The sequence below is a fragment of the Aquarana catesbeiana genome, linkage group LG11 (assembly GCF_042186555.1).
Source record: "Aquarana catesbeiana isolate 2022-GZ linkage group LG11, ASM4218655v1, whole genome shotgun sequence".
Lineage (NCBI taxonomy): Eukaryota > Metazoa > Chordata > Amphibia > Anura > Ranidae > Aquarana > Aquarana catesbeiana.
The window spans coordinates 216,593,464-216,609,660 of NC_133334.1; the positions used below are offsets into that span (position 1 = coordinate 216,593,464).

Below are 16,197 nucleotides of genomic sequence, written 5' to 3' on the forward strand. Positions count from 1 at the left end.
GGAGATCCAGGCGATAATGTTTAATGAAGGTCGAGTAACTGGACCAAGTGGCAGCCCTGCAAATTTGTTCCGGTGAGGCACCAGCCCTCTCAGCCCAAGACGTAGACAAGGCTCTAGTTGAGTGCGCAGTAACAAAAGGTGTAGGGACCTCCCTAATTTTGTAAGCTTCCAAGATGGCTTGCTTTATCCATCTAGCCAATGTGTCTTTAGATGCACTATTCCCCTTGTGAACTCCAGAAAAGAGGACAAACAAGGCATCAGTTTTCCTAAAGGTCTTCGTGACCTCAAGATAGACCAAGAGAATCCTTCTTACATCTAGAAAACTAAATTTTCTTTCTAAGTCGCCCTGTGGCGAACTACAAAAGGTTGGCAATACAATGTTCTGAGATCGGTGGAATGTACTTGCCACCTTGGGCCAAAAACCTGGATCGGTTCGTAACACAACTCGATCCTCAAAAATCGTGAGGAAGGGCTCCCTAACTGATAGGGCCTGCAACTCACTTACCCTACGAGCTGAGGTAACAGCTATAAGGAACACAGTTTTTAATGTAAGTAACTTAACTGACATACTTTCCAGAGGTTCAAACGGAAATTCTACCAGAGTTTGAAGTACTAGGGACAGATCCCAAGTTGGACAACTTCTCACTACTACTGGTCTGGCCCTAGAGATAGATTTGAAAAATCTGGCTATAGTGGGATTTTCCAGGAGAGAAAACTGGAGGAACACACTAATAGCTGCCGCCTGTACCTTTAAGGTACTAACAGAAAGACCTTTGTCGACACCCTCTTGGAAAAATTCCAAAATAGACGGAATATCATGAGTTAATCTATCATTTTCAGATAACCATGAGTTAAACCTTTTCCAAACTTTGGAATATATGGCTCTAGTAACTGGCTTCCTGCAATTAACGAGAGTCCTGACTACTTTGTCAGAGAACCCTTGGGCGCTCAGTATCTTTTCTTCAGATACCAGGCCGTCAAGTTTAAGGAAACCACCTCAGGGTGTGATACTGGACCCTGCAATAATAGGTCTTCCCTTTTCGGAAGACTCCACGGAGGCTCTGAAACCAGAGACTGTAGCAGGGAAAACCATGGCCTCTTGGGCCAAAACGGGGCAATTAGAATCAGATCTGTCTCTTCCAGCCGAAACTTCCGGAGGACTTCTGGAATCAGCCTGATTGGCGGAAAGGCATAACATAGGCCTGGAGGCCACGGGTTTGCCAGAGCATCGATCCCCAAGGCTTGGTCTGCCGGGTTCATGGAAAAGAATATCTCCGTCTTGCGGTTGTTTCGGTTTGCGAACAAATCCGCTACCGGATAACCCCATCTCTTGGTGAGGTCTGCAAGACTTCGGGATGAAGGGACCAGTTGTCTCGGTCTATCCTGTGACGGCTGAGATAATCTGCCAGGCAATTGTTTTTCCCCTTCAGGTGTACAGCAGAAATGGAGGCTAGATTCCCCTCTGCCCATGAAAGGATCTCCTGGGCAATGGACTGAAGCCTCTGGCTTCTCGTGCCTCCCTGCTTGTTGATATACGCGACTGTCGCTATATTGTCTGACAGGATTTGGAGGTTGTGACCCCTGATCTCCATCTGAAAAGACTGGAGGGCTCTCTGGACTGCAAGCAGCTCTCTTTGATTGGATGAAGCCCTTGCCTCCTCTGGGGACCACTCTCCTTGTGCTACTGCATTGCTGAGGTGGGCCCCCCATCCCCAGGAACTCCATCCGTGGTAATCCTTCGGGAAATGGGAAAGGACCATGGGAGACCTCCTGCTAGGTGCTGACCAGCTCTCCACCACCACAGGCTTCTTTTTATCCTGTCGGGAAGCCAGATCCTTGACTCCAGGGACCTTACGTCCCCGTCCCAGTTTCTTAAAAGAAACCTTTGTAACGGACGCTGATGGAGTCTCGCCCATGGTACTGCGGGAAAACATGAGGTCATAAGACCCACTGCCCTCGACACCTGTCTCAGAGAGACCGACTTGAGGAAGAAAAACTCTTTGGTTCACGGAGCAAAAATCGTAACCCAGATAAGTTACTTTCTGGGCCGGAATCAAGGACGATTTTTCTTTGTTTATTAGCCAGCCTAGGGACTGTAAGAAGTCCTGTACAGCCTGGAGATCTTCCAACAGCCTTTGGTATGATTTTGCCACTATCAGGAGGTCATCTAAGTAAGGGATAACCGTTATTGCCTTTAATCTTAGAGGAGCCAGCACTTCCCCCAACACCTTCGTAAAGATGCGTGGGGCTGAGGAAAGACCGAAGGGGAGGGCCTGAAATTGAAAATGTCGGGTCCCCATACCCGTCTTCACTGCCAATCTCAAAAACTTTTGGAAGGCTGGATGGATAGGGATGTGAAGATAAGCATCCCTTAAGTCCAACGTGGCCATAAAGCAGTTTGGGTATAGTAGGTTTTTGATTGTAAAAACCGTCTCCATACGGAAATGCTTGTATCTGATGGACTTGTTTTAAGGTCCGGAGATTCAGGATAAGTCGAAACTTTCCTGCCGGCTTTCTGACCACAAATACATGGGAATAGAATCCCTTGCCCCGCTCCGATCGAGGAACAGGAATCAGGACTTTTTGATCTAATAAGTCTCCGATCTGGAGACCCAGAGCCCTCGCTTTCTCCCGATCTTGTGGAGGAAATGTGACCAACAAACGTTCTGGTGGTTGGTGAACAAACTCCAGCCTGTACCTGTTGGTCACTAGGTCCAGGACGAAGGGGCTCAGAGTGACTGCTGCCCACTGTGGGATGAAGGCCCTCAATCTCCCTCCCACCGGGGAACACAAGTCACTGCGGCTTGGCGGGCTGTTGAGGAGGGTTAAATAGCACTCCCCCTTTGCCTCTGCCTTTGTGCCCAGTCCAATGCTTTTTCGGCCTGCTGTCCTTTTCTCTAGGACTCTGTTGCCTGTTTTGGCCACGAAAAAATTTTCTGGCTGTCTGAACTTTCTTTTTCTCTGGAAACGCCTTTTTCTTATCAGCCGTGCGTTCCAGTGCCTCCTGTAGACCTGGGCCAAATAAATGATCGCCAGTTAAAGGAAGGCCACAAAGGCGCAACTTGGAGGCCGAGTCCCCTGACCAGGTCTTAAGCCAAAGGCTTCTCCTGGCCGAGTTCACTAGAGCCGAAGTCCTGGCTGACATTCTTACCGACTCAGCGGAAGAATCTGCCAAAAAACCCACTGCCTGAAATAGGAGAGGAAAAGACTTTAGAATTTGCTCTCTGGAGGTACCTGCTGACAGATGTGACTGAATCTGAGTCAACCAAACCTCCAGATTTCTGGCCACACAAGTGGAAGCCAAAGCTGGTTTCAGGTTTCCAACTGCTGAGTCCCAGGCTCTGTGGAGAAGGATATCCCCCCTCTTGTCCATCGAATCCTTAAGCGTACCCATATCATCAAACGCCAGGTCCGAGTTTTTTTTAAACTTTTGAAAGAGGTGCGTCTAACTTGGGATTCTTATTCCATGGCTGCGCAGTGTCCTCATCAAAAGGAAACCTCCTTTTTAGGTTACTAGAGAAGAATGGTTTTCTCTCAGGATTATCCCATTCCAGTTTAATAGTATCAACCAAAGAACTATGAACTGGAAACACTCTTGATTTTCTCTTATGTAATCCTTTATACATAAGATCATGTTTGGATAACTGAACCTCTTCCTCTTTTAATTCAAGGGTAGTATAGATAGCCTTTAATAAGTCATCTACATCCTCAACAGATAACTTAAATCTTGAGCCTCGAGTGGATTCTCTATCTCTGGGCTCTGTATCTGACCCTGATTCTTCCAGAGAAGAACGGGTAGATCTGACCTCAGCCTCAGAGTCTTCACTCTCTGCCTGCTGCGGAGTGCTTACTGACGCCTTCAGTGAAGACGGACTCTCTGCTGGAGTCTGGAGCTTGTCAATAAGCGTTCTAAAGGAACTGAAGGTGGACGCAAGCTCATCCCTAACAGAAGTAAGCATCTTCTGGCAAGAGGCAACCGGGTCATCCTTTACTAGGCCTTCTATACAGGTGCGACAAACTGCTTTGCTCCATGAGGAGCTCAATTTGTTTGCGCAAACCGCACATTTCCTTTTAAGTGGCTGCGCTTGGGCCTTGTCCCGAGTCTTGGTCTGCAAGACAAAATAAATGACCCACAATGTAATTAAAGCCACACAATCACTCCGTAACACCACGTGCAGGAGGGAGGAAATGTGTCCCCTTACACCCACTACTACAGAGGGGGGAGGGGGAGGGAACACTCACAGGGATAGCAAGGTGGTGACAGAACACCCCAGGCTTACCTGTGAGGTGCTGGTGTTGGGAACGGCATCCGCTGCCTGTGCAGGTACTGCAGGAGGATCCATTCTGCCCCTCTTGGTCATCCACAGCCTGGCTGCTTAACACCAAGAAACACCAGCAGCCAGCGTTCTCTGTTTGCGCCGTTTATGAAGACTGGAACCTCGTCTCCGGCGCCCGATGATGATGTCATCATATGCCCCGGAAGTAACCCTCTCCAGGCACTTCCTGTGGGCCAGCTTGGAGCGCAATAGCTCCGCCCCCTCGAACGCTGCGGCTTCCTCCATTCCTTGCTCAGATCAGCCAGGCTGTCGGCAGGGAAGGAAAACCGAAGCTCAGCTGAGCTAGAGTGCAATGCACTGCGCTAGGGGCACGACCTCACACCAGTCCTGGCCCTCTCCAGGCACTGAGGACAGAGAACAGCAACACAGCCAACCTCCCCAGCGGTGTGCTGCTTCTGGCAGAGGAAGAGGTAAGTGATATGCCCCAGAAAAAAGCCATACAAAGCCCCTGCTTATAAGGCCTATGGGAGCAGGTTCCATGAACATGTTACCCCCCGTCCGGAGGAAACACAAATAACTGACATGGGCCTGGAGGACCGCCCTTTTATCTGGTGGGGGTGACGTGTTTCCTGTCCTGGTAGGAGGAGCCCAAGGTCTCATGGGCTGCCCTGGAAGACGCTTGGAGAAAAGTTTTTTTCATAGTTTGTTATATCATTTTTGCAAACAGGTAACTTTTTCTCCTTGACTGATGTGCGCTGATGAGGCTGCACTGGTGGGCACTGTAGAGACTGCACTGACAATCAGTGTACATGTAACCATAACTGGCTTCTATTTACATTCCTGATCAGCTGTGATTGGACACAGCTGATCACATGGTAAAGAGCCACTGATTGGCTCCGAACACTGTGATCACAGAGCTTGCCCCCCCCCGTGCAAACAGGGGAGGCCGTCGTATGATGAGGACTAGCTATTTGCATTGTAGCTGGCATTCGGCTATAGTATGGTTGGCAGTTTGATAATTTCTTTGACCAGAATACTTGTCGGTAAAACGAACAAACGTCCAAGTGCTAAACTTGCATGCGTTTTTGCAACGCGTCACATTTTTTTGGCCAAAATGTTCCTCTCATGAAGGCTATTATTGTGCGTTCAGTAGAGGGACGTTTAACTGCCCTTAAACTCTGATAAAAACCTGTGTGCACATTGGGACACAGGCTTTTTATTGAGTTGAGTTTAAGAGCTTTGGCAAAAAAACAGCAAAAGCTCCTAAACATGTTTAGGAGCAGCAGTGTACATGAGGCCTAAAAGCATGCATGGTGTGAACAAGCCCTTATTTACCTTTTTTATATTGCTCTTTTTTGCTTGGGTCTGTCTACTTCAGCTATTTCTGTCTGTTTTAGGGTGAAGCACAAGGTGAATTGTATTTGGATGATGGCCACAGCTTTAATTACCAGCAAAACGAGTTTTTATATAGAAAATTCAATTACAGCCATGGACAGCTAACTTCAAAGTAAGATTACAAAAATATGAATTCTCAGTGATATCTGGAACAACTAGTATGAACTAAAGTAGTAGTGATTTTTGGGAGTTTTTTTTTTCTTAGACATTTAAAGGACAACTAATATATTCTGACAAACCCGATCTGCTCCTTATATGGGGCTTTAATGCTCCTTATATGGGGCTTTTATGCTCCTTATATGGGGCTTTTATGCTCCTTTGCTATTGGATGCCCTTATAGATAGATCTCTATCTCTGTGTGTGTGTGTATATGTATGTATATATGTGTATGTGTGTGTGTGTGTGTGTATATATGTACATATGTGTGTGTGTGTATGTGTATGTATGTATATATATATATCCTCCTGATATTACAGAGCAACTGTCCAGGTTCTCTCTACCATGAAAAATCTAGAACAGTGATGGCGGAACTTGGCACCAAAAGATGTTTTGGAACTACATTTCCCATGATGCTCATGCACTCTGCATTGTAGTTGACCATCATGGGAAATGTAGTTCCAAAACATCTGGGGTGCCAGGGTTTGCCATCACTGATCTAGAATATCTGCTGATTATTACACGTGACATTATCTAAGTGCAGCCTTTCTGGGAGAAATGACAGGTGGCAGTATTTTAGCCATTCTATTAAATGAGGCCCAGAATGATTTACAACAGGGAGAAAAATGAATGCAAAACAGAAAATGATTTCCCAAGTTTCTTGATTATTGACCACAGAAAAAAATAACATGTTTTTATCAGCTCACTGGATCTTCATGGAAAGTTTGAGACTCCTGCCTGGCTAGAGAGAGTTGTAATCATTGGAGCATCAAAGCCCAACACCATCAGCCTTCGTCTGTCAGGTAAGCAACACCTGCACCCTGAATGAAAGTATTTTCCAGTTTCTCAGTATTATACCATTCTGCTCATCCTCTTGTGGACAAATTCTCACTGGCACACTGCAACTGACACGAACATTGACTGCCATTGACACTAACTGCCATTAGGGCCACGGAGGCGGACTGACACGGCCGGCCAGACATTGACAGTGCCACTGATGGACATTGTCACATTAACTGAAACTGGCACTGACACTAACTCGCACTCAGATCAATCCCTGAACTAGGTAACTTTTTATTTTTTTTTTTTATTTTGCAGACATGTCTGCTAGCCAGGAGAAAAATGTACAATTTATCTCCCCCTCCTGGCTAGAGGGAATGGTGGTGTTCTCTTCACAGAGGAAAAACAACACAGGGGCGACCAACAGATTGAATAATCACAGCAATCATGTGATCGGGATCTGTTCCCCCTGGGTCCTGATCGTTGGAGACTCGAGGCTGTCACCAACAACCCGGTCTCTGTGTTGGGAGCCCCCAAGTGAGCTTCAAGCACAAACACAAGAACACGTGCAGTGCCAGGTCTATACGGCATACAGCACTGCTCCCAGCTGGCCAGGTCCGTATGCTGTATGGGCCTGTCATTCTAAACATCCCTCCTTTTTGCTATAAAGGAGCAAAACTACTGCAGGGCTGCGTTTAGCTGCACAGGCGTTCTATCTATTCTCATGTAGGCAGTCCCACTTATGTCAATTGGGACACAGCAGCTGCATAGATGCAGCCACTGCTCTCATCTTGACATCAGTGTGGGTGCATATTTCTGAACTCACACTCTGCATTTGGGGCCATACACCGGCACTGATGTCAGATTTGGGTCCTTTCAACTGCTGCGTCCAAATTGATACGAACGGGACTGCCTGCACAGGGATGCACAGAAGACTTGTGTAAATGCTTTAGCACACCCCATTGAACCAGGTGTCAGTAGGAATTTTAACGGGAATTTTGTAAGTTATATGTGGGGGGGGTTCTCTTTTTGTGAAAATAGCAGTTTGAGAAACATTTGTGCAACTATTGTAGGGCCTTAAAAAAAAATTAGCACCGTCTTTTTATTCAACTAGTCGAGTGCTTTCAGAAAATATATGATTTGGGGGTCTTTTACAAACTCTGAAAGCTGTGAGTGAACAATTGAAAACCTCCTCCACATTTTTAGAGGAATTTGGTTATTTACAGTTTTGCATAAGTTCAATATTCACCATTTCACAAAAAGGCACAATTTGAAATGTACAAATATTTATTACGTCAATACAAGTTAAGCTTTTATATTTGGTAGGAAATTGGCAGGAATTTTGCTCTGTGTTCGTGTATTTTTAGCAAAAATATAGATTTTGATAAAAATTTTCGCAAACCTTGCGAGGCCTTAAAAATCAGTAGCTCCTTTTTATTTGTATTTATTTTTTAATTCTACTGGTTATGTGCTTTCAGAAAATGTATGGTGAAAAATTGCAAAAATGGTCTAGCCATCTGAGTTTTAAAAGTGTAGTGCAGGGCCAGGCCCTGGACACCACATACAGTGGATATAAAGTCTACACACCCCTGTTTTTTAAAATGTTAGTCTTCTGTGCTGTAAAAAAAAAAAAAAAAAAAACGAGACAAAGATTAAATAGTTAAAGAACTTTTTCCACCTTTTTAATGTGACCTATAAAGTGTACAACTCAGTTGAACAACAAACTGAAATCTTTTAGGTGGAGGGAAGTAAAAACAAAAATATGGTTGCATAAGTGTGCACACCCTTAAACTAATACTTTGTTGAATCACCTTTTTTGAGGTATGAGTCTATCAGCATGGTACATCTTGACTTGGCAATGTTTTCCCACTCTTCTTTGCAAAAACACTCCAAATCTGTCAGATTGCGAGGGCATCTCCTGTGCACAGCCCTCTTCGGATCACCCCACAGATTTTCGGATTCAGTTCTGGGCTCTGGCTTGGCCATTCCAAAACTTTTTAATCTTTTTCTAGTGAAACTATTCCTTTGTTGATTTGGATGTATGCTTTGAGTTGTTGTCATGCTGAAAGATGAAATTCCTCTTCATGTTCAGCTTTCTAGCAGAAGCCTGAGGTATTAATATTGACTGGTATTTATAACTGTTAATAATTCCCTCCTACCTTGACTGACTAAGGTCCCTGTTCCAGCTGAAGAAAAACAGCCCCAAAGCATGATGCTGCCACCACCATGCTTCACTTGTGGGTATGGTGTTCTTTTTGTGATGTGCAGTGTTTTTTCACCAAACATATCTTTTGGAATTATGGCCAAAAAGTTCAACAAAAGTTCAGTTGGTTTCATCAGACCATTTTTTTTCCTTGTCTTTTCATCAATTTTGGAGGGACGTCCAGTTCTTGGTAATGTCACTGTTGTGACATATTTTCTCCAGTTGATGACTGTCTTCACTGTGTTCCATGGTATATCTAATGCCTTGGAAATTCTTTTGTACCCTTCTCCTGACTGACACCTTATAACAATGAGATCCCTCTGATGCTTTGGAAGCTCTCTGCTGACAGTTGGCTTTTGCTGTAGGATGCGACTAAGAAAATATCAGGAAATGCCAACTAGAACAGCTGAACCTTATTTGGGGTTAATCAGAGGCACTTTAAATGATGGCAGGTGTGTACTGACTCCTATTTAACCACTTCAATATAGGGCATTTTCATCCCCTTCCTGCCCAGGCCAATTTTCAGTTTTTAGCGCTGTCGCACTTTGACAATTGCGTGGTCATGCAACACTGTACCCAAATGAAATTTTTAGCATTTTTTCCCCCACAAATAGAGCTTTCTTTTGGTGGTATTTAATCATCTCTGCGGTTTTTATTTTTTGCGTTATAAACAAAAGAGCGACAAGTTTGAAAAAAAACACTATTTTTTTTTTACTTTTTGCTATAATAAATATTCCAATTTAAAAAAAAAAAAAAAAAAACTAATTTTTTTCCTCACTTTAGGCCAATATGTATTAGAGGTCGACCGATATGGGTTTTTCTCTGGCCGATGCCGATGCCGATATTTAGAAATCGCAGTGGCCGATGGCCGATATGTGATGCCGATTTTTTTGGGCCGATATTAGGCCGATTTTTTTTTTTTTTTTTTTTCCCCTTCATCTCATAAAATCTAACATTTAGACCCCTTTCACACTGGGGCTTTTTTCAGGCGCTTTTGGGCTAAAAATAGCGCCTGTAAAGTGCCTGTAAAACGGCTCCCCTGCAGTCTCAGTGTGAGATCCCGAGAGCTTTCACACTGAGGCGATGCGCTGGCAGGATGTTAAAAAAAAGTCCTGCAAGCAGCATCTTTGGAGCGGTGTATACCACCACTCCTGCCCATTGAAATGAATGCACACCGCTGCCAAAGCGCCTGCAAAGCGTTTCGGCAGCGGCGCTTCAGGCGCGCATTTAACCTCTTCCTCGGCTGCTGCTGGGTGATAAGCTCCCCGCTAGCAGCCGAATAGCGCCGCTAAAATGACGGTAAAGCGCCGCTAAAACTAGCAGCGTTTTACCGTCAACGCATGCCCGCTCCAGTGTGAAAGCAACCTAAAGTGATACAGAAATTTTTTTTACATTTAAACATTTATTAAACAAAACAAACCTCCAATCAGTTCACTTGTATGTAGAATTTAGATTAAAAAAAATATAAAAAAAAAACTATATCTTAAAAATTAATACACAAAAACAGGTAATCAAAACTTTTGGACAAAAAAAAATGGGCTAACTTTACTGCTTAGTTTTTTTTTTTAATTTATTAGTGTATTTTTTTTTTAAATTGCGTTTGAAAGACCGCTGCGCAAATACCGTGTGACATAAAATATTGCAACAACCGCTATTTTATTCCCTAGGGTCTCTGCTAAAAAAAATATATATAATGTTTGGGGGTTCTAAGTGATTTTCTAGCAGAAAATACAGGATTTTTACTTGTAAGCAACAAGTGTCAGAAAAGATTTAGTCTTTAAATGGTTAAACTGAAAACTTCTCCACGGAGTTCAGTCTATTGATAAAAAAGAACTTGAAGAGATACAAATGTATCTTCTTATCAGACTTGGCAGGCTGCCCAGAGAAGGAGAGAAGATAACTTTCAGGCAACTTGCATTGACTTATATTACAGAAGTCATTTGCAAGTCACGGCTGAAGTTATAATCGGCCTTTTTTATCAGCACAATCGGCCGATGCCGATTAAGTAAAAAACGCCAAATATCGGCCGATATATCGGCCGGCCGATATATCGGTCGACCTCTAATATGTATTCTATATATTTTTGGTAAAAAAAATCGCAATAAGCATATATTGATTGGTTTGCACAAAAGTTTATAGTGTCTACAAAATAGGGGATAGTTTTATGGCATTTTTATTATTTATTTATTTTTTTACTAGTAATTGCGGCGATCTGCGATTTTTATCGTGACTATGAAATTGCGGCGGACATATCGGACACTTTTGACATCATTTTGGGACCATTCACATTTATACAGCGATCAGTGCTATAAAAATGCACTGATTACTGTATAAATGTCACTGGCAGGGAAGGGGTTAACACTAGGGGGCGATCAAGGGGTTAAGTGTGTGTTACCTAGGGAGTTATTCTAACTTTAGGGGGAGGGGACTCACAAGGGGAGGAGACCGATCGGTGTTCCTCTGTACTGGGATCACATGATCGGTCTCCTCTCACCTGACAGGACGTGGATCTGTGTGTTTACACACACAGATCCACGGTCCTGCTCTGTTATCGGGCAATCGCAGCCGCCAGACACGTGCATCAGCTCCCAAGTGACGCTGCAAGGGCGCGCCCCCTAGATGGCCGGGAAGCCCAGGACGTCATATGACGCCCGCCCAGGAGAACCCTCCTGCGGACGTCATATGATGGGGGGGGATGTGAAGTGGTTAACATGAGTTTGAATGTGATTGCTTAATTCTGAATACAGCTTCATCCCCAGTTATAAGAGGGTGTGAACACTTATGCAACCACATTATTTTAGTTTTACTTGTTTTTTCAATTGAGTTGTACTGTTTATAGGTCACATTATCCACTTCCGGACCACCCACCGCATATATATTGTGGCAGGGCGGCCCGGCTGCGCAAACTGAAGTACCCGTAATCGGCCCGTGCATTGGATACAGTGGGCAAGCACCACGGGAGCTCGCCCACAGGTCCGGCTGACTGTCCGCCGGCAACCCGCAGTAAAGAGAGGCAGGATGGGCATGTAAACAAGGCGGATCCCCGTTCTGACAGGGGAGGAGAGGGAGAGATCAGCTGTTCCTAGTGATCAGGAACAGCAATCTCTCTCTACCCCCAGGTAGTCCGTCCCCCTGACAGTAAGAAAGCACCTCCCTAGGGAACACTTAACCCTTTGCTCACACCTAGTGTTAACCCCCTCCCTGACAGTGCCATTTATACAGCAGTCAGTGTATATTTTTTTTTTATAGCACTGATCATTGTATTGGTGTCGCTGGTCAACAAAGTGTCACTTGGGGTCAGATTTGTCCGCTGCAATGTCGCAGTCCTGCTTAAAATCGCTGATCGCCGCCATTACTAGTAAAAACAATAATAAAGAGAGTCCCTAAATCTTCCCCCTATTTGAGCCATTTGTGGGGGGGAAAAAAGGACATTTTGTTTTGGGTACAATGTCGCACGACCACGCATTTGTCGGTTGAAGCGATGCAGTGCCGTATTGCAAAAAATGGCCTGGTCATTAGGGGGTAAATCCTTCCATGGCTGAAGTGGTTAAAGGTGGAAAGTTTTAAAATTATTTATCTTTCTTTTATCTTTTTTTTTTTTTTTTTTTTTTTTTTTTTTTTTTACATCACAGAAACCTGACAGTTTAGCAGGGGTGTGTACACTTTTATATTTACTGTATATTTTAGGCGGTCATGAAGGGGTTAAAGAACCCAAGAATGAAACCGCACTGCTAGAAGCAGCATGCTAAGCCTTTAGTTTCATAGTTGTGCATGTTGCATTAATAACAGCCGAATGGTCTCATTTGATTTGTGAGTAATAGCGGTAGAATAGACTTTCTCAGGAATAGGCTCATCAGTCACGGATTCTAGTGACTGACTCAGGACCCTAGGAAAAACAGAACTTTTCTTGTTCAATGTACGGTACTGTTTGGGCGTGCACTGTAGACCTTTATTCCATTGCAGCATATAACACCACATGTTTGCACAGTGTGCAGGGTAAGTTATTCACCCAAAATTGTCTGGATAGTTCAGCACTGGGGAAATGCCATCTCGCAAACACCAGCACTGTGGGATCAGCACATAAGTCAATGAAGCACAAAACCCCACACACTTCACTGATTCACACTTCAAACACTGCCAATCCGATGGCTGTCTCCTGTGTCCAGGCACACCATGTACCACAAACTACTGCACTATGTATATTCTACATTCACACCACTAGGAAATGGTTTTGGGGCAGTTATAAATAAAAGCAGGATTTTGGTTGCTTTTTCATGAAGACTAGACTCTCCAGATTTCAGTTGATGTATTTAAACTATGCAATAGTGTGGTTATCTATTTTAAAGAATTTTGTTCTTAATTGTTGCAATGGCTTCTTGGTAGTATTCATTAGCACGGATTCCAAAATATTTATGCATTAGATAAAGCCTCATAAGTTCACCTTTTGTAACATGTTACACCTATATTCAGGGTGTAACCTGTTACGAATGGACCAGCCCCCACTCTCCCCCGTTCTGACAGCTAGCGGGGGATCTTCTCCTATGGCTAGCTGGCACAATCTAAAAAAGCCATGGCTGTGCGGGGTGCTGGCCGCCTCATTCTTTCACAGTGTATTGTTAATGGGAAAATGACAAAGGTCCGACAGCCTTTGCCGTGCTGTGGTAGTTCATTGAGCTTCCTGTCTCAAGTGTAACTACTTGCTCATATCGGAGGTACGGCCAGACACATACACACAGTCTGCAGGACTGTGGCATTACACCTACAATCTACTGATCATGGGTGCAATGCGTTACAGGTCCATTTTTTATTGTATTTTTTTTTCAGTGAGGGGAAAATATTTGATCCCCTGCTGATTTTGTATCTTTGCCCACTGACAAAGAAATGATCAGGCTATCATTTTAATGGTAGGTTTATTTTAACAGTGAGAGACAAAATAACTATCGAATGTCCAGAAAAACACATTTCAAAAAAGTTATAAATTGATTTGCATTTTAATGAGTGAAATAAGTATTTGATCCTCTATCGATCAGCAATATTTCTGTCTCCCAGGTGTCTTCTATACAGGTAACGAGCTGAGATTAGGCACACTCTCTCTTAAAGGGAGTGCTCCTAATATCAGCTTGTTACCTGCATAAAAGACACCTGTCCACGGAAGCAATCAATAAGATTCCAATCTCTCCACCATGGCTAAGACAGGACAATTTTACTGCATCAAAGGGACGATAGACGGGGCCCACGTACCATCAAATCTTGGGTGAGAACCTCCTTCCCTCAGCCAGGACATTGAAAATGGTTCGGGGATGGGTATTCCAGCATGACAATGACCCAAAACACATGGCCAAGACAACTAAGGAATGGCTCAAAAAGAAGGTCCTCGAGTGGCCTAGCAAGTCTCCAGGCCTTAATCCCATAGAAAATATGTGGAGGGAGCTGAAGGTTCAAATTACCAAACGTCAGCCTCGAAACCTTAATGGCTTTGAGAGGATCTGCAAAAGGAGTGGGACAAAATCCCCCCTGAGATGTGTGGAAACCTGGTGGCCAACTACAAGAAACTTCTGACCTCTGTGATTGCAAACAAGGGTTTTGCCACCAAGTATGAAGTCATGTTTGGCGAAGGGGTGAAATACTTATTTCACTCATTAAAATGCAAATCAATTTTATAACTTTTTTGAAATGCTTTTTTCTGGATATTTCTGTTCTGTCTCACTGTTAAAAATCTACCATTAAAATGATAGACTGATCATTTTAGGTATTCTATAACATACTATTAAAGCTGATTGGTTTCCATGCAGAGCTGCAGCAGATTTTGAGCACTCCTCCTGTTTTAGTAGATCAGCCCTATGACAACCAGAAGGTAGTGATATGTTTAGGAGGAAAATCTGTGTGATGCTTCATACAATACATGTATCAATCATTAACAATTCTTTCAATAAAACCATAACTGAATAAGTAAGAGAAAAATTGATCGGCAACTAAAACGGGGTATTAAGTACAACATGCGCTATTTATTTTAAATATTTACATGAATGCCTTGCAGCTGATTTCAAAAAATGATCTGGGTTGAGCGTGCATTAACATTCTGACTTATTTTCTGCAGATGGAACAGAAACGCAGCTGGAGTTTGAATATGATTCTCAAACCTCTGTACTTACTGTAAGAAAACCTGGAGTGAATATTTCATCAGACTTCACAATGTCCCTACGATAACATCACTAATACAGAGTCTTGAAGGGGAGGGGGAAGCAAAGACATTTTCTCCCCAGGTGTAAGGGGGGCTGGTGGGTGGACATCATTCATGGACCAAATGTGAGACTAGAGACCAGAGGATGTGTAGAATGTGCCGAGTGTGTGTGTCTGTGTGAGTGCGTTTTTGATTGTCAGGTTTTTTTTGTTTTTAGTTTTTTGTTTTTTTGTTTTTTTTTTTTTCCTGGGATTTGCCCAACTGCACTTAAGTGTACATAGATTGTTTAATGCACTGTACCTGTCCCAAGTATCTATAAGACATGGGATTACCTCTTCTCAGAAAAATAAATGCAATCTGTTGGCCCCTTTTCAATCATGCCTGTCCCCCATACCCACCCCCTTCCCCTATCAGTCATCCAGCTCCACATCTCTCAATAACATATGAGAGAAATGGATGACCAAACGTCCAAGAGAGGTCTAACAAACCTGTAGATGACAAACTCAGGGCTACAGCCATTTATGTGTGAGTGATTTTAAGCTGAAAATGGATTCACTAGAAATTAGCATTAATCTGGACAGCAACCCCAAAATCACTTCCCTCTTTCCTCAACTTGTATCTGACAAGATACAGCCCAGTAATGTGATCCTTCAAACCTAGGTCTGACTGGGGAGACTTTGTCTGCATCCCTCCCCCCTCTTTCAGTCTGATAATGAGTGTAAGGTTGGAGGAAAGTTAATAATCATGTGGTAAAGATTTTCTATGAAACTCTTCGTTTGGGAGGCAATGGAGCCATAGCTCATTTAATTGGAAATGTTTTGATAAAATAAGAAATAAAACTATAAAATGATTTTGTGTGTGATATATATTTTTATTTGTGTACATCATATTCAAGAACTATTCATTGATGGTAATCAAATTCCAGTTGAAGTGCTTGTGTCGCTGATCAGGCTTGGCCTAAAATACTGCTTATAGTGTAGAAGTTCCTGCAAGTGTTCAAAGTGAACCCTGTGGATCAATCAGATTGTATTGTTTCTTTTATATAAATGCATTATCGTAATGCACACACCAGAGTTTTTAAAGTAAACCTGTGTTTTACCTAGGTGGAGGAAAATAAAGGGGTTGATTAACTAAAACCGGAGAGTGCAAAATCTGGTGCAGCTCTGCATAGAAACCAGTCAGCTTCCAGGCCATTTTGTGAAAGC

The 16,197-nt window shown here is 43.4% G+C and overlaps 1 protein-coding gene across 2 annotated transcripts in view; it reads left to right on the plus strand.

Annotated features, from left to right (window-relative positions):
- Positions 1–15,843, plus strand: part of GANAB (glucosidase II alpha subunit) — a 69,739-nt gene extending 53,896 nt beyond the window's left edge. For both annotated transcript variants that reach the window (XM_073605297.1, XM_073605298.1), the window contains 3 exons: positions 5,675–5,784; positions 6,531–6,631; positions 14,909–15,843. In XM_073605297.1, the coding sequence (XP_073461398.1) occupies positions 5,675–5,784; positions 6,531–6,631; positions 14,909–15,018 (321 nt within the window). In that variant the 3' untranslated portion in view covers positions 15,019–15,843. The remainder of the gene's footprint in view (positions 1–5,674; positions 5,785–6,530; positions 6,632–14,908) is intronic.
- The last annotated feature ends 354 nt before the right edge of the window (positions 15,844–16,197 follow it).